Raw genomic sequence first — 22189 nt, 5'->3', positions numbered from 1 at the left:
GTATGGGCTGGGGGATGGTATTGTTTTTAGATGAGATGGGATTAGTATCTGTTTTTTTAATCTGCTCTACAACAGGGGGTTTAGTTATAAGTCCTACTTGGTTTGAGGCACTGCTGGGTTTCTTAGTCGTCGTGTTGTTTGTCTCCGACGCTTTATTAGGAGCCATTGTAGATTTAGGTAAATTGGTAGCCTGAATAGACTTATTATTTAGGGTAAAACTAGGGGCACTTATGTCCTTGTGTATGTTTTTTAAAACCGTTTCCAGACAGCGTAGTCTTACCTCTATAGGTTCTAGTAAAGCTTTTAACATATTCCAGATTACTGTATTATTTAAGGTGGAACCCGGCTCCTCCAATGGGGATGTTATTAATGAGTTACCCGTGGGGCCGCTGAGTTCCAAAATTTCTTCCAGACTTTGGTCAATTACAGTGTCCTCTGGAAGACTCAGCAATAGGCCAGGTTTATTAGGAGGTGGGCCTTCTGTGGGGATAGGTAGACTGTCTGAGGGTTTTTCAACAATGCACAGATTAGGTAGAGTAATGGCCTTCTTCCCTTTCACAGCTATTAAGGTGTTAGTTTTACATTTTTTAGGGATTGCCCCTTCTATCCGCGCTCTTTCTGTTAAAATGTCTGTAGGGTTACTAACATTTATTTCGCTTCTTTGCGTTCCACTCTCGGTCAATATGTGTAAGTTAGGTGAAGCCTCCAAATCCTGGGCGAGATTAGGGGCGTCCAAGTCCGTGTTAGGTCCAGAATGGTGTACTAGCACCTGTGCTTCTCGCCGGGAATCCATTTTCGGTGTCCGAGCCTCAGCAATATGGCCAAGGGAGGAACGCTTGGCCATGGCCAGGTCTTGGGAAACTCTCCTATCCATGAGAATTATCCCCTCATCAATAAGTGCATGTGTGCGGGTAATAAAATCATCCAGTGTCCCGGTAAGTTTTTTAGCTCCTGCGGCGGCCATGCTTCTTGTCTCCCGGCAGGACATAACCCGGAAGTACCAAATGAAATTGCGAGGGGAAGCTCAGAACGCCTAGCCAAGATCTGTGGCCCAGCCCAGTCTCCTCGGGCCTCGGAGGGCCACAGAGGGCCCGCCCTTTGCCCGGGCTTAGCCCCGGGCACTCCCGCGCGCTCCCGCGCAGTGTGTTGGTCCAATTCTTATAGGCGTCAGTAATTAGGGCGGGTCGGTCAGGGAGAGCGGGCCAGGTGACTTGGCCTCTGGGAAGCCGGGACTCCTGGGAAGGCGAGTCCCGGACCCAGTGCTCGCAGCCCTGTCTCTCACTCTCTCACCCAGCAGGGGCCAAAAAACGGATGTGCAGCCTCAAGCTGCTGGTCAATCCTTCCCTCGACGATGTCAGCTCAGCTCCTTCCTTCCTCCACAGGGCAAAAAGTCAGTGTGGCGTTCCCAGGTTCCTAAACGGGCAGAATCCTTTTCACCTGATTCTGCTGGGCGGGGCGGTCAGGGAGAGCGGGCCAGGTGACTTGGCCTCTGGGAAGCCGGGACTCCTGGGAAGGCGAGTCCCGGACCCAGTGCTCGCAGCCCTGTCTCTCACTCTCTCACCCAGCAGGGGCCAAAAAACGGATGTGCAGCCTCAAGCTGCTGGTCAATCCTTCCCTCGACGATGTCAGCTCAGCTCCTTCCTTCCTCCACAGGGCAAAAAGTCAGTGTGGCGTTCCCGGGTTCCTAAACGGGCAGAATCCTTTTCACCTGATTCTGCTGGGCGGGGCGGTCAGGGAGAGCGGGCCAGGTGACTTGGCCTCTGGGAAGCCGGGACTCCTGGGAAGGCGAGTCCCGGACCCAGTGCTCGCAGCCCTGTCTCTCACTCTCTCACCCAGCAGGGGCCAAAAAACGGATGTGCAGCCTCAAGCTGCTGGTCAATCCTTCCCTCGACGATGTCAGCTCAGCTCCTTCCTCCCTCCACAGGGCAAAAAGTCAGTGTGGCGTTCCCGGGTTCCTAAACGGGCAGAATCCTTTTCACCTGATTCTGCTGGGCGGGGCGGTCAGGGAGAGCGGGCCAGGTGACTTGGCCTCTGGGAAGCCGGGACTCCTGGGAAGGCGAGTCCCGGACCCAGTGCTCGCAGCCCTGTCTCTCACTCTCTCACCCAGCAGGGGCCAAAAAACGGATGTGCAGCCTCAAGCTGCTGGTCAATCCTTCCCTCGACGATGTCAGCTCAGCTCCTTCCTTCCTCCACAGGGCAAAAAGTCAGTGTGGCGTTCCCAATAGCGTTTGCTAACTGTGTTGACTGGGTATTTTTTAGTTTCATCACTTGCTTTCCCTGTGCCAAAATTGTACGCTTGTATCTGTTTTTCATTTAAAAAAATCTATTTTTATTCATCAAACACACTCTATAAACATACTTTGTAGGATAAAATGAATTATATGACCACACTTTCAAGCTGTTATCTAGGAATATTGACCAGCATCACAATAAACATGTTTTAGTATAAATGTTCAAAATACTTTCAGCTGGGCCTTTTTAAAAAGTTGTATTTATGCAGGTTTCCAATAACTTATTCATTTAACAATAGACAGCCACCAACTGGAACAGAAACCACAATGAAACCTATATGCTGTAATCATTATCTGTACACATCTGATTAAAGAAGTTGCATATTTTTTGCACAGCCCATCACCCCAAACCCCGGATTGATAAGTCTCTAGGTTAGATCATACATCATGAATATTATACCTAGGCATCGCAGGTGGTCTTTGAATGCAGTCAACATGCCGTATGGCACATATCCCAGTAGGAGACTGGCTTGCCTGGCAAACTTCAGTCCCCATGTGGTATACTAGCCAGACATGTGGATAAGGGAGACCAAATGTTCTTTGGTCTGGTTGACATGGGCACAAATCTCGACATGGTGATTATATATACTTGTATATGAGCTAGTCCTTCACAACTGATAGATGGTTTCCCTTGGTTTTACCAGCACAAGAGCCATTGCCATCAGTCTCCTGCTCCATCGGGGATCACACACACACCAACAAAGCCGTAGTTGTTGATGAACTTATTGCATAGTCAAATGTTTCAGACAACCATCTGAACTCCTGCTCCTAAAACCCCAGGCAATAAACATAAATCTCGGAATGTTTGGGGCGATATGTATCACAACCTGGCCTCACTGAGGCATCATACTGTTTTAAAACTGGTACAAGTACTCAAAATGAAGCTTGTTTTCTCTGCCGTTATTAGAGACATTTGGCGTTTGTATGCACCAGTGTTCTCTTATTTTCTCCCCTACATCAACCCAATGTCCTACTAGCCTTATTCTCTGCAGCTCTAGCAGACATCACCAAACTATACAATCTCCAGAAGTAGCACCTTTTCTCAGATATACAAATGAGTTAGATCAGAGGTACACATTCCCCAGGCTAATTTGGGAATTTAGGGTATGCCTCTTTTACTGTGCATTTCAATCTATAGTGTTTAGGCATGATTAGTTTGCGTGTTTAAGCATGATTAGTTCGCATCCACCCTGTTTTCTGTGTAATGTGACAGGAATAGAAAGTTTTCCTCTGTAACTGCCTCACCTCCTTTAAGACAGCTTTAGCTAATGACTTTTTTTCTGCTTTCCAGTGAGTCTTGAGTTGTTCGCCAATGGAAGTGCTGGGCAATACAGCCATAAATGCTCTGTCATCTGGCCCAGCATACAACAAGACCAACTCGTGGCACCCACTGGCAAAATAAATGTGGTTGGCAGTCACACTGTTGCAGCCGATACAGTCTGCAGTTTATAGACATGTTCTATTCAACTATCAAATTTGAGAAGATAAAAGAGCAATATAGCAAAATTGGCTTGCGAGGCATAAAAGTAAACCTCCATATCTGGAACTGCTAGCCCTTCCCTGTCATAGAGAAAGGTCAGATATTTCCCACTTCACCTGGGCTGCTTTCCTTTCAACAGTCATATTAGGGACCTTCTTAACATTTCAAAGACCTTCATGGGCAAAGGAATCTTCTCACCCACCGAATTATCAAACCTAAATTAGCAATAATGTTTTTTTATTTAAAAAGTGGAGGATGTAGTCTGCATACAGCAAGGTGTGAACTCTGCCACCAAGATAACTTCAAGCCATGGTGACTATGATGTTCCAGAAACTTGAATGCCAGCAGCTCTTATGCTACATCAAAATGCAGCAGAAACAGGACAGCTTAGTTACGTCCCTCTCTGTTCCACAATCCAATCTGATACCCGGCTATTAATGAGGCCCCTGCAACTGGCTTGGTGTACAGCAGAGTTATAAATGTAAGATGATATTCCTTTACTCAAATTCTCCTGAATCTAGCCATCAGACATAGCGCTTCAAGCTAATTAAGGAATTGGAACTGTGGTAACGCAACATGGACCCTGCGAATTTAATGTCTTTTGGTATGGTAAGGGATGAACTCACACTGGTTGGGGTGGACTAGCGAGGACACCAACCCCCTGACAAGGACTTCGGCAAAAATCTTAATTTCGGTGCTTATGAGAGAAAATGGATGGTATGAGGGAAAACACTCTTGCTGCCGTCCGGGGTTTGGTATAACTACAATTGGTGGGCTAGGTGTTGATGCACAGCCAGGGTCCAGAGGCATAAAAGACTGAGGCCAGACAGAATTAGTTGGTGCCGGGGAAGGATCTAGCCTATCCACATGGGAAGCAAAAGGGTGCCCCAACGGATCTCCGGTACCCTAAAGCATGCTAAAGGGATCCAAAATCATCCAGAAAAGTTGTAGCATGGTCGCCTTGAGGGCTGCAATTTTTATGCAGAGTCAACCATGGCCCAGGGAATTCAGTGTGTATCGGCTGAAAAACTAGAAATGGCTCTAAACCGTACGCCAGAGTTGGGTTGGCCCCATTAGTGCACAGCATGTGGGATTTCCTGAGGATATGAAGAGCCTTGCTTAGATGTTTATGCTTTCTTTTGGACTAATCGTTAACTAACTTGATGATGGCAACCAGGAAACGTAGTAGGCACAACCTCACAAATTGGAATGGGACAGGCCTGGCTTCTTGTGTTGGATGAAGTAATGTTTGGTCTGTCGCTCACGGATGGCCTCCAAATGCATAAGGGAACCTTTGTCGCAGGACTAGAAGTGGAGTTCGGTGCCAAGGCACTGCAGACAGACATCATGGAGGTCTGTTACTGTATCAACTTATGAGAAGAATGGCACAGGTTTAAACCCTGTACACCAGACTTCTCCAACAAGTAGCTCATGTGCTACTGGTAGCTCTCCGCCTAGCTTTTAGTAGCTCTCCTGTGTAGGAGAGTAGGGTCTGCTTCCTATGTTCACCCCCACTTTTTGCACTGATCCACTGGTTTTTCGACTCTAGTGTGGCTGTGGGCCTGCTAATCAGACCCACAGCCCAGCTGTTCTCTCTAAATTCACACCATGTACTTTAGGTACATATCCAATTGGGTATTAGGTCACCTTTGTGAGCCCCTGTATAGTGTACCATAGGTACCCAGGGCATAGGTGCATCCAAGGCCTACCAGGGGCTGCAGCATGTATTATGCCACCCCTGGCTGGCCATCCAAACTGACACAACTGGCTGATCACTCAGCTGGGGCAAGGTCGTGTAATCACCCCTTGCTTAGGTATAGTATTCCTATACCTACCATTATATTCCTCTCAAATGCCCTGAGCTTTGCAAAGGTCACACAAAGCAGCTCTTTACCATCCGGTTTAGAAGCCTCGAGGCTGCTTGCAGTTTTTTGGATCCATTTCTTTTCTTGATTCCTTGCTTAATTCCCCGACGCGTTTCGAGAACCCCAAGAACTACACGGACCATCATGCCATTGGGCAACTGTGTGCCACGCCCATGGAGGCGATGTTCTCAATAAAATAATCAGTGAGACAAAACTGGTGAGGCATTCATTTTTTCTGTGCAGCCCCCAAGAGGAAGAGGCGTTCTGCCTCGAAACGCGTCGGGGAATTAAGCAAGGAATCAAGAAAATAAATGGATCCAAAAAACTGCAAGCAGCCTCGAGGCTTCTAAACCGGATGGTAAAGAGCTGCTTTGTGTGACCTTTGCAAAGCTCAGGGCATTTGAGAGGAAGATTAAGCACACGGCAGTCCTGGCCGTGGCAGAGGAGCACCATTTCCGATAACTATATGGAAAGGCTAGGATGGAAACCCTTTCTTTCCGTGAAAGCATGTAGCTCTAGGCAAAACGAAGCCTGCAGCTTTTGAAATCCAGCCTACTTAAGGATATAATAAGCTTTAACAAAAACACAGAGACAATGAACTTTCAAATGAACTTTTATATATAATACTCACCCCAAGAACTACACGGACCATCATGCCATTGGGCAACTGTGTGCCACGCCCATGGAGGCGATGTTCTCAATAAAATAATCACTGAGACAAAACTGGTGAGGCATTCATTTTTTCTGTGCAGCCCCCAAGAGGAAGAGGCGTTCTGCCTCGAAACGCGTCGGGGAATTAAGCAAGGAATCAAGAAAAGAAATGGATCCAAAAAACTGCAAGCAGCCTCGAGGCTTCTAAACCGGATGGTAAAGAGCTGCTTTGTGTGACCTTTGCAAAGCTCAGGGCATTTGAGAGGAAGACCTACCATTATATATAGACTAATATATACCTATAAGTCACTCCTATGGCAGGCCTTAACAATCCTGGTGGCAGAGTGCTTGGTTTTATGAGCTGAGCCTGTCAGCAGCTTTCAGAACCATGTCCTTTTAGCTGTTCTATGATATAGCCATACCATATACTCTTAAGTGCATTATAATCCTTGCGGTTATTGCTAACTTTGGTTTGGCTTTATCAAAACATGTTGTGTAAGGTGTCATACGCTTTGGAATACTACCCCCCCCCCTCCCCGCCATTCCACCCTTCTAGAGGGAGAAGACATGTAGTTGTGGCTTTACCCGGTTAAAGTTAAACAGAGCCTCAGCATCACAAAATGGATGCTGCTGCCACAGACACGAGTCGGACCTCCTGCTGCTGGACGAAACTCCGGCAGGGGAGGCCTGGACAATAGGTTTCCTGCCTTTGGAGGTGCGAGCACCTCCCCAGACAGGCTCTTGTGTATTGGGGCAGGGTGGGTTGAATTAAATGAGACACTGCCTGGGGCACACAAGGTGCCCCATGCATAGCCCGGTACAAACCAGTTGCTGGGCACTCCAGCCCCAGCTCTGGCGCAAAACTGGACAAAGGGAAAGGGGTGTAATCACCCCCTTTCCAGGTCCCACCCATAGGAAGGACCTAGCAGGTAATCCAGCCCCTCAAATCAGTATATAGGTAGGAGCTGAGTCTAGAGACTTTAGATTATCCTTAACTGACACTCTGAAACGAAACTCTGGACCTTCGACATTCTACTGCAACTAGAAGACTGAAGAATCTCCCTTGTGGTCAAGGAGTGACCACCCTGTGCAAACAGGCACCACCATTAACTTGCCGGTTTACTTCGTCGACGCTCCAGCCGGATCCCGACGACCTAGCGACGCAGTCTCTGGAGTTTCAGACTTCTCTGACTCCGACCCACAGCAAAGCTTAGACCCGTGGCGGACACGAGAGACGTGGGACCGGACATCCTGCAAAACCTGCTTTTTGCTAACTGTGCAGCTTCTGAGGCGTCCTCGAAGTTGTGCATTGGGGTTTGAAAAGCCCCAACCCCGAGCCGTAAGTGCACCGAAGCTCAGCCCTCCACACTCCACGAGTGCCGCGTGGGGCCTGTGCCTGCATTTCTCCTCAACGCATCTTTGCAGTTGCCAGCCCGTTGGCTAGTGGCCCTCCTGAAGACATCACCTTGAAACAACACTGCTTGCCTGGTTGCTCTGGGCTTGCTCCTGCTTTCCTGTAAAGGGGAAGCTCCCCAGGCCTTGCTGGTCTGAACTAGAAGCCGATCTTGCCGATCTTCCCTAATAATAATATAGTGGTTCTCGAACAGAATTATTTTTGACTGGTAAGTTTTTCGCAGAGCCCTGTCCCTTTGGATTGCATGAACAATTCCTTGATTGCATGAACAATTCCTTGAATTGTTCATGCAACCTCTGACTGGATTGGTTTCTAAAGGGAATTACTTTTGACTGGTTAATTCATTTATGTACACCAAAATTAAGACTGTGTATTCTAGACAGTGTGTGTTTACAGAACTCATAAACCGGTGTTGTGGACATGTGCCTGATAAATCATTTGGCGTTCGGGAGACTTTTTTTTAAAAAAAACTCTTTATTTTCGACTGCACAGTATGTCATACCGCATATCACTTTCACTTAATACATAATACAGTCATTTTAACTTTTTCTCCCCAACATAACCACATCGGCTTTTAGTAGTAGCGGCATGACATTTACCATATCTTAAGGAAAAGCAGGAAAGCATAATATCTCATAGTCTTTTTAGTTATGTTGTGTGACAGCATCAATTACGTAATCATCATTATGCAATACACCGTGTTTCCAACAAGCCTAATATCACTAAAATTATAATGGGCCGATCCCTTGATCCATCCCTCCCCCCTCAACCCCCGACCCCTACCCTGTACGTCTCCTGGTCATACTAAATCGAAAGAATAACACTTCTTAACGATGATATTGAGCTAACTTGGTATATTGTGAAGATTTACTGAAGACAAAACTTGCGCGTTTGTGGGGTCTTGTGCTCCTATACTGCGCGCACTAACACATACTGTATTCTTCTTTCGTTTACATCCCATCTGCCTGTGATGGTGACAATTCCATCTCTTCTAGTTCTAACAGCATAATTTCCCAGTCTTGTGCGATTGGATGCTTCTGTTGTCCTCTCCTCTCTTCCTGTCTCAAGACCGCACCCTCCGCCCTACCCCATCTCAATAGGTCAGATTGCTACACTGATATTCCAGGAGGTCTGGGGGACTTACATCTCATTGTTAAAACTCTGGTTGCTAATAACAGAGCCAGGTCTAGGAGTTTCAATTTAGCCCTATGTTGTTTAGGACGTTTACGATGCCCCACCAAGCAATACAGAGCATCCTCTGGCACCGGCAGGGCAGTGACTGTACGCAGTATATGGCAAATTTCAACCCCCAATAACTTCATAGTCGCGGGCATGCCCATAGCATGTGAAGAAAGCCAGCCTCGTCCTCCTTACAACGAGGGCAATTGTGGGGAGAGTCTAGGAACATTCGATGCAGCCTTTTGGGGGTAAGGTACGCCCTATGCAACACCATAACCTGGATGAATTTAAATTTAACGTTCCTGGACACCTTCCTGGGATGTTCAAGAACAACTTGCCAGGCCCTATCCGATAGAACCTCTCCTGTGCCCTGTGCCCAGTAAGTGTGGTGAGTGGAGTAGCTGCATGCTCTCTAATCCCAGTGTAAAGCCACCGTACCAAATGGCCACCCACCCCAGATAGTAGAGTAAATGAACCAATTCGTGTTGCGCAGGTTTAAGCCTCTGTGGAGCCCAGGTATGTCTTATGTAGTGTGATACTGTAGCGTGTAGTAGGTATAACTTCTGGGGCGCCCCCGTGGCTTGCAGAAAGGAGTCGTGATCCAATAAGGCATCATTCCCAAAAAAAGGCCCCCACATCCTCCACCCCAGCTTCCGTCCAGGGCCGTAGCCTAAGCTGACTAAGTCTACCCTGCAGTGTTGGAATGCCTAACAAAGGAACGTTCTCTGCGAAGGGCACGGTCGTAGATGTATATGCTAGTGCCTTCCTCCAGCACAACAGGGCTGTGCGCAGGAGAGGATGGCAATCCGGAGGAACCCTGGTCCTGGGCAATAACAGAGAACGCAACTCTCCACGTGCTAGTCGGTCTGCTGTAAAATTAATCTCGTGCAGATTCCTGCCCGCTACCCATCACGCCAGCCACTGGAGCTGACTGGCATAGTAATATCCGTGCCCCCAAGGCTAGTCCCTAGTTGAAGCTTTCGGAGACTGATACGTCTCCGCCCGGACCTACAAATGAGGGTTATCAATATCGTATTCAATGTATTGAATATCTGTTGTGGGAGGATGACAGGCAAATTAACAAAATAATATAGCATGCGGGGAGCATGACCATCTTTGAGACAGCGATTCTACCCATGACGGGCAGTGGCAAGGACGTCCAGAACCCCACACTGCTGCGGAGGCTAGTGATGGCTCTTCTAACATTGCCCTCCAATTGAAATACCCATCCGTTCCTCACGAGCCCGAAGGGATATAGCTAGGGGCTCTAGTGTTATGACAAACGAAATGGGCGATAGGGGCAGCCCTATCGCCTCTGTATACTGGATAGCTATCTGAAATGTACCGGCCTGTACGTGCTCGGGCCGAGGGATCTGTGTATAACAGTCACACCCATTTTAATAAAGAATCTCGGAAACCGAAGCGCCGCAAGACTTCAAACATAAACGTCCATGACAGAGAGTCGAACGCTTGCTTGAGGTCCAGTTTTATACAGCCAGCCTGGGGGAGTTCTTGCGGTGAGGCTGCCATAAGAGCATGGATTCTCCGCGTGTTCTGGGACGTACTCCTACCTGGGAGGAAGCCGCATTGTTCCGGGTGTACCAGGGCAGGGAGATGGGGTTGTATCCTTAGAGCAATGGCCTTACTGAGTATCTTGTACTCTGTTGAGAGCATTCAGAGGGGCCTATAATTAGTCAGTTCGAGCATATCTCTTCCGGGTTTTGGTATGGATGTGACCAGAGCTTGCATCTTTGATACGGTAGGTGACCTTCCTCAAATGACGTCTTATATACCTTTTCAAGGATAGGCACCAGGGTTTCAGGGTATGTCTGGTAAAAGTCTACTGGGAGCCCGTCCATGACCGGTGTCTTATTTCGATTAAGGGACCGGATAGCAGCATGGATTTCCTGTTGTGTGATGGGGCCATCAACCTCCTTTTGTACGTCATGTGATAGGGCTGGGAAGGGCAGATCCTGAAGGAACCCCGCTAGTCAATCTGGGACTTCTGTGGGGAAAGGAGCATATAACGCTTGCAAGTGGTCGTGGAATGCCCTATTGATCTCGGACTGCGTATGTATTATGCCGCCCGACCTGTCACGGATCTGTGTAATCACCGGGGGGTCCGGGCTATCCCGTACCAGTCAGGCTAATAAGGCGCCCGACCTGTCGGCTTCGGCATGTTGACGGCGTAAATAATCTTTATGGTCAATGGTCCTCAATGTTTCTAATAGTTCTGCATGATCTATATTTCCCGCTTGCAGTTCTCCTTCTTTCCTGGGTCTACACTTGCCTCCCCCTCCAATACTTTCAGTCGGTTCTCGACTTCACAGAGTCTCTTATGAATTTCGTGTCGGGCCCCCACCAGCTGACCAATAGCGGCACCTCGTACTACTACTTTCATGGCATCCCATACCACTAAGTTGGACGATGCGGAGTCACAATTTTCAAGAAAATAATTGTTTAAAGTATCAGACAGGGATGTACGAAAGGGGGCATCCTCCTAAAGCAATGGATTAAGTCTCCAGGTGGGCACCGGGGACGGCACCCTACCCCAGAGGAGGCCAAGTGTCAGAGGTCTATGATCGGAGAAAGCTTTGACTAAGTATTCCGAGGTACTAATCTTGGTCATTAGAGATCTGGAGCACAAGAATCTATCAATTCGCGTGTGTAAGTTGTGTACTGGGGAATAATAGGAATACTCTTGGTGGGTCGGATTTAATTCACGCCAGGTGTCCACTAGTCCGCAGCCCAGGCCTTAAACGTCTCAGACAATCTAGTTACCCCAATCATCTGGAGAGGGGGGTGCGACCTATCCAGGCCCACGTCTAGCACCATGTTCCAATCACCGCCCAGAATCCAGGGGATATCCACCCTGTCTGATAATGCCCATCCCACTTTACAAAGAAATGTATCATGGTCAAAATTTGGGGCGTAGATGCTGCCGAGAACCAGTAACGTGTCATCTAGTGTACCTTTCACCATGATGTACTTTCCCTGATCATCCACCTTTCTCTCTATCTCTACAAAGGGTGTCCCGTGACGGACCCATATGGTCGCTCCCCTGGAAAAGGCGGAGTAGGACGTGGAATAAATAGTACCCCTCCACCTCTTCCTAAGTGTATGAGCTTCGGATACTGTTAGATGAGATTCCTGCAGGAATGTAATCTGTGTATGGTGTCGCAGTAAAAACACATGGATCCGGTGTCTCTTTTGTATTGCATCAAGCCCACGCACATTCCAGGTAGCCAATTTATAGAACCCTAGTATGTCAGCCATAATCACCTTCGGTTTGATCCCGGAGTGTTACTATGCCCTTCTTAACACATAATGTAAATGGCAACCAGGAGACATACTCTTTCCCTTCCAAAGACAGAACTAACTTGGCGCAGCATAATAACATTGCTGAGCTGAACAAGAAAATCATGAGCATAACAATCCAAACACAAGTGCATACGCCATTGGGGGGGTGGCCAAGCACTATGCCATTCATCCTAACTGTCCAACTGGGTGCCGCTGGCTCAACGGTACGCCGACCTAGGGGTACTATTATCAGGAGCTTATTCTTAGTTACCTTCTGGAGGACCCTAACAGGGGGACATAAAGATCTGTCGGGGTACAACACACCAACGTGGCCCCGCCCCCCAACTCCCACTCAGCAGTGAATCGAGCCCTCTCTAGGTCCCGTCCCATGAGAGCAAAATAAAGATAGTTCCCCAGTCCCCCCGGTACCTCCCCGCATGCCAGAGTTACAAGCATCAACCAGGTGCCACAAAAAGGATACCAAAAGTCTTCAAGTGGTCTATCTGCTCCAGGCCGGGCCATATGTCCTCTCAATTGTCCAGCATATCGTCTGCCGCTCTGGGTGTGACAGTTGGGAATAAAATCCCGCTGTGGTCCGAATCAGAGTGAATCGTGCTGTCGTCTGTGTCCGTGCTAATCTTCTCCTGATCTTCCCGAAAGTTGCCCACCATTGCAATGGCTCCCAGCTGGCCTTCCTTCTGCTGCTCCCGCGACGGTCCGCTTTGTCCTGGTCTCCTCTCTGAGACCGGAGAGTCTCCGTCGTTTTGTCCCGAGCCTCTCCTCGATCCGCCAGTGGATGTGTCCTGAGTCGCCTCTTGGCTACCGTCGATGCCCATCACTTCCAGCCACTCATCTACATCCGTGGGGCTTTCGAAGAAATGCGTTTTTTTGTCATACACTATCTTTAGTCGAGCTGGGAACAGTAACGCATACTTCAGCTTGGCCTTATGGAGTTTCTTTTTCACCTCCAGGTATGAAGATGGTTGTTTTTGTACCACATTGGTATAGTCCGGGTACAGAGATATTCGACGGTTCTCATATTGTATAAGGGATTTCTCTCTCGCCTTTTGCAGAAGGACATCCCTGTCCCAATAGTTAAGTATCCTTACGATCAGAGGGCGAGGCGGGCGACCCAGTCTAGGCCTTCCAGTGGGGATGCGGTGTGCTCTTTCCACACAGAAGTGTGGCGACAGGCCGTCCGCGGTGATGTGGTCCCGGAACCAATGCTCCATGAAGTCCGCTGCATGGGTCCCCTCACAGCACTCCGGAAGGCCAATGACGCAGATGTTATTGCGCCGATTGCGGCCTTCCGCATCCTCCACGCGGTCCATCAAGGAGGCAACCTGCTGCTGCAACTGCTGGATAGAGTTAGTATGGTCTGCCACAGTCGGGGAGAGGTCTGCCACCGCAAGGCCCTGATCCCTAACCTTGTCGGCCAGTTTATTATGGTCTGCTTTAAGCAGGGATAGGTTGGTGGTAAGGGCCCCCAGCTGCGACTCCATCGCCGACCTGGAATCCCTAATCTCTTTCAGGATCAAGTCCAGTTTGTCGGTTTGTTGCCCTCCGGCAGGGTTCTACCCAGCAACCCCTGACAGAGCCCCTCCCTCCTCGACGTCCTGGATCTGCTGCACAGCGGCCGGGCCATCCCGGCCCTCCGGCCCTTTCCAGACCATGGCCAGGTAGATCAAGAATTGTCCAACTCTCTTTGTGTGCGTACTGCCCAGCACAGGCACTATAGCGTAAGGTATTCCGTGGGGCACAACACCTCCCCACGCTGCTCCGCAGACTCTGTTTCACCAAAGCGCAGGGCACAGCGCAGTTTCAGCGAAGGCGCTCCAACAAGGGCCCTCCGCCCCTCTCCAACGACGAGTCCACGTGTCCGAGGCCTCGCAGCCACTCTCCGCCGCCCCAAGTCCACCTACTTGCTCTCCAAGTATTGTCCAGCGATGAATCAGACCTCCATACCATCAGGGCGCACTATTATGGGTCGTGGGAAGGGGGGGGCCCTGACCCCCAAAAGCGCAGCCCGCATCATCAGCTATGCCTCTACTCTCCCTTGGGTCGATTCCCTCTTCGTTGCAGCCATCTCCCAGCGCAGGGTCCGCGAACGCGGTGGCGCGGGGGGGAAGAAGGGGGGAGCCCCCCTCCTCAGTGTCACCGGCCTCGCCCTCCTCTCCTCCGGGTCCGGCGCCCCGGGTCTCCACGCAGTCAATGGGCTCGAGTCCCCTCCGCTCCAGCGAGGCCGGCTGCTCGTGTCTCCTCCGGCCCCCCGGGACAACCGTCCAGTATTACTGCCTTCTTACACAAAGTCTGGCCGGCGCTGGCACTCCGATTAGCAACAGTGCATGCAGATAGCCCTCCGACGACCTGGGCACCACTGCGGGACCCCCAGGCTCGAGTCCAGGCGCTTCCGCTCTCGCTCATCCGGGCCGGTCCGGGCCCAGCCTATACTCCAGCCCCCGGCTTCAATCCCGGGGAAGGCCGCTACAGGCCCAAGCTCTGCACCAGTGTTCTGCGGTCTCTTGCGTTTTCTGTCGCCGCACGGAGGCTCCGGGGGAAGGGGAGGGGGGTTCCACCGCATAGTTCTCACCGCGGTTGCGGCTAGGGACCATCCAGAAGCGCTAGTCAGGGCAATTACCCCAGGATGCTCCGGAGCTCTAGCTACACCCGTCTGCCATAATGGCTGGCTAGCCACGCCCCCCCTGGCGTTCGGGAGACTTATTAGTAATATTAGGTTGGTGTCAGGGGCTTTGCACTGTTTGCTGTTATGCATTACCCATGCAGAGGCATTACAATTGACAAAGCTTAGTTTACAATAATGCTTGTAACCTTGCAGAATACCCTGAGGTGATCACGGTTTGTGTACGGTGGCCCCTTCTGTAAACTTGTCTGATGTGGTCACTGTTAAAGCACCAGTAGCTCGGGATGATTTTCATTGAACATAAATAGCGCTTATTACAGAACAGGCTGGACACCCCAGCTCTACACTTTTATTTTAAGTTTTGAAGATCCTAATAAAGATCCGAAAATGGTATAAGATGAGCTGCAGAGCTGCAGACCTGCATTGAAGGGCGTTGAAAAAAAGAAATGGACATCAGTGGTGCCTAAATGCTGCTCTGAGGTATGCCCAGTGGTGGGACAGAGTCACGACGGAGGCCAATGATGCCAGCACGCAGGTGCTGTTGCAATTTTCCAGATCCGTTTGGTGCATGAGGGAATTCACAAGAGATCTTCTTTTAGAAGTATCCAACAAAATATATCTGGCTGTCTGCCTTGTATTGATGTTATGTGTTTGTAGACTATAAACAGTTAAAGCTTTTTTTCTTACTTTGCCTAGTATTTTAAAGTAGGCCGCCACAACGCATGCCTGAATTATGCACCTCAATAGATGAGTGTGAGTCAGATAGAGAAGCTTTCATTGCATCACATGCTGCCCTTTTCTTAAAATCATGCGTGGTACACATTTCTGCATACATTATTCTTCTTGCCAATGCTTGTACGGCGACTGTCTTGTGTTTTACTTCTTAAAATGGTGGCTTCCCTAACCTGCATTAGATTGTGGAAATACTGTTGAAAATGAAGTGTTCTAGCTTCCGTTCAAGGTTACTTGCTGCACGAAACACAACACAGCTATATTACACACACACACACACAATTGGACCTCACATTGTATGTTTTGTTTCATTCCAGGATACTTTAATCGTCCATGGCAGTGGGAGAAGATAAAGTCGAACTGCCGTTACATTGTGCAGTTCGCTTCAACAGACGATCCTTTCCTCCCATGGAATGAACAGCAGGAAGTGGCCGATGAACTTGGAGCTGAATTGCATAAATATCTGGACCGTGGTCACTTTCAAAATACTGAATTCCATGAATTAGTCGGGGCAGTTCAAAAGCTGCTTGAACCATCTGAGTGAATTATTTCATCCACTACCTGAATTTTCAATCACTGTCCGAAAACGTATGTTTCAGCTGCATTTATAAACACCTGAAGTGCACAAACGTCATTTAAACACATTGGGCCTAATTTATGAGCCTGTTTCATCACATTTTGTGGTGTTGCAGTCTAAATAATGCAACACGTGGCACCATATTTATAAAGTGACGCATATAAGCAGATGTGTCCCTTTGTAAAGATGTGTGCTACCTTATACCTGCATCAGGTATAATACATGCAGGGTGGGCATTCCTCCGCAAAGAAAGGGGTCATAAAGGTGGCGCAGTGAAATCAATGATCTTTCAGTACGCCAATTCTAGGACGTAACTACATCAAAATCTTACACCTGCCTCACAGCAGGCATAAGACTGACGCAAGCACCTTTAACATGGGACTTGCCCATGTGTAATGATCTATTGCTGGAGTATCGTCACTTTTGCGACACACTCCAGCAATGCATCATTACTACCTACAGATACGTCAGGAATACTGAAGTATCTGTAAATCCTTGTGACATGGAGCGCCATACAGTAAATACGGCACATCCATAGTGTTGCAAGGAGGATGCACTGAAAAGTGTTGCATTGCTGTTTTCACCCAGCAACACTTCATAAATGAGGCCCATGGTAGTTCTAGCAGGTGGAGTGGTAAATTGTTACCTGTTTTAATAATTCACAAAGATTATTTGAAATTGCACAGTTCTCAAATAAACTAAGAATGCCAATGAGGAAGGTTGTTTTGCTAAAAAAAATGTGTCATTGGCTCAATTTGCCATTCATGGTGTCAGTGAATGTGGGAGAAAGTAACTGCAAGGAAGAGTGAAATCAGGTTTTGGGTCTAGATTCACGCTCACACACACAATCACCTCTCCATAGGTTTGAGGCTAGTGCTCCTGGAATTAGCCGCAAAAACCACTGTGGGTAAGCATTTGGCAAACACACCTGCACTGTCCCTGGTCAAAATGTGTGCATGTGGATGAAGCAGACCTATATCTTATACATCCCCACTTCATAAAAGAATGTAATTTTAACAACCTTTGATTGGCTCACGGGTATGTGCAAGGCTGCCCGGGGTGACAAACGCCAGCATTACAGGCAGTGGTGCTCGCCAATAACATGATCTCACTAAAAGCATAGTGGTTAAGTGACAGACTGTCTTTGAAAACACAATAAAAGCTGCTAAAACAAACGCATTTGAAGGGCACCTTTTTTTATTCATTCTCGAGCTAAACTTTTTTTTAAAGTTTGTGGGGGTGCTGCAGCACCTCCCACAACCCTCGTTCCACCGCCACTGATTTCAGGGCCTTAATGGCATACTGCATAGGTAAGCTTTCACCGGTTTCATAATGAATTACATTTGTAGCCCACACCGAGGGTTGGAAATGCCACGTGCACAGGCTGATGTCTTCTACATATCAGTGCGCTTCCACGGACCATGTTTTTACGGTTGGGCCATATCATTTAACCAATTTAAAGTAAGTGCATCTATCCAGATGTAGTGGGTCATTTATGGTTTAAATCTTTTATTATTTTCATCAAAACAGAAAAAACAAAGAGACCACATTCGACATTCGGTACATCAGCGCTGAGCCACTTGCACGGAACACCCATCAAGTGAGATGCAGTAGAAATATAATCAGCGTCTGTTGGATAGGGTTCCAGCCGCGGGGAATATAGATCTCGAATTCTCCCCCCCTCCTCCCCCTCCCCGTCCATTCCTCGCCCCCTCCTTGTCCATTTAAGCAAAGCAAGAATAAAGAAAAACAAAGTGCGATACGACAGCCTTCGGTCCCAGATGTGAGGAAGCACGTTAAACCTCAAGTCGGGTATTCCGCTTGCGCGGCTAAGCTTTGGGTTCTCCAATTGGGGTGTCTGCTAGACGCAGTAAGCGCAGGTACCGGGGGCACCTTAGTTCCCTGAATTCTCCCGTGAGTAGGGTCAGAAACGGCCGCCAAAGCGCAGCAAACGCCTCTCCTCTCCCCGCCTTTGCTAGTGACAACTTCTCCATCCCTAGTATCATCCACATTCAATGTAACCAGCCGGAGTGTGGGGGGGGGGGGCTGCGAGGTCCTCCAGTGTGCCACAATGTTCTGGACAGCTGCCCCTAATGCTATCGCTATAAGTCTTCCCCTCCTGGAGTTTAAGGGATACATTAGTGTGTTGGGGAGCCCGAGGAGGACATAGGCTGGGAACCTGGGAAGTTGAGTGTCTAAATGGGAGCCTATCTCATCCAGGATGGAGTTCCAGTAGGGCTGCAGGCGGTCACAACTCCATAACAAGTGTTCTAACGTGCCGAGTTCTCCACAGCCCCTCCAGCAACGGTCACTGACGCGGGGATCCCAGTTGTGTAAGCGTTCTGGCGTGTGGTACCAGTACATGGTCACCTTGGTCAAGGTCTCGGTGAGCCCGGTGTGATAGGCCGAGTGCCTGGCCCTGTGATATATGCCTCCCCATTCTTTATGTGTAAGCTGTCTCCCCAAGTCTCTCTCCCATCTGACCCTCCCTGCGTTGTATGTGTATTTATTGGTGAGGAGGAGTTGCTGGTATAAATCTGAAATCAGTTTCTTATCTGAGGTGCGCGTCAGTAACCACTTTTCGTATGGGGTGAGAAAGCGTTGTGCGCCTGGTCTGATTGTTGGTTGTAAAGCCCAGTGTCAAGTTTGCAGGTAGGGTAGGCGATCCGCTTCCGATATGCCATAGTTCTCCTTCACTTTCTGAAAGGGAAGGATCCCGTTCAGGTCGAACAGGTGTCCCAAGTCCCTGCAGGGCGTGCGCCTCCAGGCTGCAAACGCCCTAGGGTCCATGCCTGGGGAAAAATCGGGGTTGTCGAAGAGCGGGGTCATCGGGAAGGGGAACGAGGTAAGGCCATGTTTGACCGCCACCCTGTCCCACACCTCCAGGACCGTGCTTGTGATGCGTGACGCGTATAGGTTGGGGGGCCTATAGCAACGAGGCAGGAATGGGATGCCCTGGAGGGGTCTGGCAGCTACTGCCTGGTCCTGAAAGAGCCAATGTTTACTTGACTCCAGTTGGGGCCATTCCACCAGTGTACGAAGTTGCGTCACTTGGTAATATAAAGTAAGATCCGGTATCCCTACCCCGCCGTGTTTGGGGGGGGGGTGGGGGGTGGGGGGGGGGGGGGGTTTGGGGAGTATTGCGATCGCATGCCTGAAGCGCGGACGGTGACCGTTCCAGATCAAGCATGCCAAATCAGACTGCGCTCGTTGGAGCCAACCCATTGGGGTCGTAGCGGGAGGGTCTGGAACACGTAAAGGAATTGCGGCAGTAGGGTCATCTTGACGGCAGCAATCCGCCCCAGCCAAGAGAGCGAGTGACGCTTCCATCTCCTAAGGTCCTCGTTGAGGCGGGAGCGGAGCCTGGTGTAGTTGGCGTCTGTCGTAGCTAATAGTACTCCCAGGTACAAGGTTCGAGGAGTCGGACCATTTCAGATCAAACTCACCCTTGGCTTCGGCGAGTGCCTCCGCTGACAAAGATACGTTCAGAGCCTCTGATTTCTCTATATTAATTTTTAAACCGGACGCCGTCGCGAAGGTATGGAGCTCAGTAAAGAGGGCCCTAAGGGATTACATCGGTTCTGTCAGGGAGAGCAGAATGTCGTCTACATATAGGCTAATCTTTTTTTTTTTAATTCTCTTTTATTAATATAAAAGGTGGCGCACTCAGTGAGAACATTACATATACTCGGCATAGTCAGGTTTACGGAACAGTAAAACAAAATCATCTTCAGTAACATTTTGTTATGACACAATCACAATTTGTCTGCTTAAAGCCTATACATGTAAGTCCATACATCAAGTAGGTATTACTACTGAGCTGTACCAGTAAAGTAGCAGTGTTATGGTGCCCAACCTACGAAACAGTTGCGGAACATATTAAGAAACATTTCCCCCCCATACCCCAACTTGGTGTCATCACTCCTAAGTAGTGTGCGTACTTCTCCTCACCCAACCACGCTCCCTCGCCCCTGTGACTGGACACATCGCTACGAAACCCCCTTTTCATCACAATTAATATCGCAAGGCATAATTCTCCATCTTAGCCATCACTCCTCCTCCCCATCAGAATCTAGGTCATCATCCTCCGGCAAGGGCTCACAGATGTCCCCCCTATAAACATTCCAGTTGGTCCACACTTTATTCCATTTTTTCGGGGCTGCCCGAAGGACATACACCGCTCGTTCCGTGACCATCAGGCAGTCCATGTTTGCAGCCCATCTGTCCACAGTGGACACCTCCGGAGCCCCCCATTTCTGTGCAAGATCACGTTTTGATACTGTCATGGCAAGTGTGGCCCATATGATACCATATCTGTTCAGGTCATTGGGGTCCCAAATGTTCAGAAGGCATTTACGCGGGTCTGGCATAATGGAAATCCCAAGTGCCTGGGATATGGTGCGCATAACCTGTGTCCAGTATCCCTGTATCCCGGGGCAATCCCAGAGTGTGTGGAACAGTGTCCCCTCCTCCCCGCAAGCAAAAGGGATTGGGCGCTCTATGTATTTTATGGAGCAGTGTCCTGGTGTAGTAAATGCGATGTAAGATTTTTAGTTGCACTAGTCTAAATTTGGCTGAAATGCCTATTTCTTTCGGTGAAGCCAAGGCCCCATTCCACTCTGAGTCATCCATCATACCTATCTCCCCCTCCCATCTTTCCTTAAGTTTCGCAGTGGGGTCTTTTAAGTTGTTGATTAATTTTTTGTAAGTGAGGGATGTGGCGCTCTGGTGCATATATTCCGTTAACAGTCTGTCTTCAAGCGGCGAGGATTCCGGCAGAACAGTGTCCTGCGGTATCGCTTGGAGCAGCGCGTGTCTAATTTGGACATAGCGAAACATTTCAGTGGGTCTGAGGTCATAGTGTTGTTGAAGGTGTGAGAACGGTACCACTGTGTCCCCCTCCCAAAGGTCCCCCACCGTGGAGATACCTATTCGGTCCCATTGCGTGAAGCCCTTGCAGGTTCTAAGGTTGCCCAGTGATTTCGTGTCCCACAGAGGTGTCATTTTGGTTATCTTGCCCGTCCAGCCCAGTCGTGCCTGTGCTGTATGCCAAAGGGTAGCAGTATGCCGCGTCGGGCCGCTTAGACGTTTAATTTGCGGTTTACTATACAGTACCGACAGCATGGAGTCTGACCCCAATTGTGCCCAATCTGCCCTGTATGCCGGATCATGTCTAGGGGCGTGGATCCATTGGTTAATTATTTTAAGTTGAGCCGCCCAGTAATACATCTGAATGTTGGGAAGTGCTATTCCCCCCTCATACCAACTTTTAACCAATTTATCGTAAGCTATTCGTGTTGTACCATTGCTCCATAGGAGAGCGGAGACCAACGCCGCTATCTGTGTAAAGTAACGTGGAGGGACAAGATGCGGGGTGTTTTCCAGCACATACAAAAATCTGGGGAGTGCCATCATCTTGAATAAGGCTGCGTGCCCCAAGATGGTGAGGGGCAGGGTCGCCCAGTGTCTAACATCAGCTCGCAGTCGGTCTAGTGGTGGTTTGAGGTTGCTAGTGAAGAAATCTGTTTCAGAGGGCACAATGGTAATGCCCAAGTACCTGAAGGAGGTCACCGGCTCCGCCAGAGGGCAGTCGGTCGGTAGGTTTGGCGCCGGGCCCTTTAGTGTGTAGATTATGGATTTGGACCAGTTAAGGGTATAGCCCGAAGTTTCCCCATGTGTGTTGCAAATGTCTAGGAGGGCTGGGATGCCATTATCAGGATCGACCATGTAAATAAGCATATCGTCGGCATAAAGGGAGATCTTGTCCTCCCATCCCTCCTCCCACTGAATGCCTCTAAACAAGGGCGTGTGCCTGATCAGGATAGCTAAAGGCTCCAGCACTAAAGCGAAAAGCAGGGGCGACAAAGGACACCCCTGTCGAGTACCTCTGCTCAATGGGAACGTCGGGGAGGTATGGCCATTAGATATCACCTGTGCCACCGGATTAGTATATAATAGCCGTATCCAGGCTATATACTTCGGTCCAAAGCCCACACGTGCAAGCACCTCAAAGAGGTATTCCCATTCCACTAGGTCGAAAGCCATTTTCGCATCTAGGG

The 22189-nt window shown here is 49.2% G+C and overlaps 1 protein-coding gene across 1 annotated transcript in view; it reads left to right on the top strand.

The window, feature by feature from the left end:
* The window catches only part of RBBP9 (RB binding protein 9, serine hydrolase), a 207815-nt gene extending 190967 nt beyond the window's left edge, over positions 1 to 16848 (top strand). Inside the window, exon 5 of the mRNA XM_078648957.1 lies at positions 15871 to 16848. Within this exon, the coding sequence (XP_078505083.1) occupies positions 15871 to 16097 (227 nt within the window). The 3' untranslated portion in view covers positions 16098 to 16848. The remainder of the gene's footprint in view (positions 1 to 15870) is intronic.
* Positions 16849 to 22189: the final 5341 nt, after the last annotated feature.

The sequence above is a fragment of the Lissotriton helveticus genome, chromosome 6 (assembly GCF_964261635.1).
Source record: "Lissotriton helveticus chromosome 6, aLisHel1.1, whole genome shotgun sequence".
In the NCBI taxonomy this organism is placed as follows: domain Eukaryota; kingdom Metazoa; phylum Chordata; class Amphibia; order Caudata; family Salamandridae; genus Lissotriton; species Lissotriton helveticus.
Note: the sequence above shows the minus strand (reverse complement) of the source record. Positions and strands in the feature narration are given on the sequence as shown.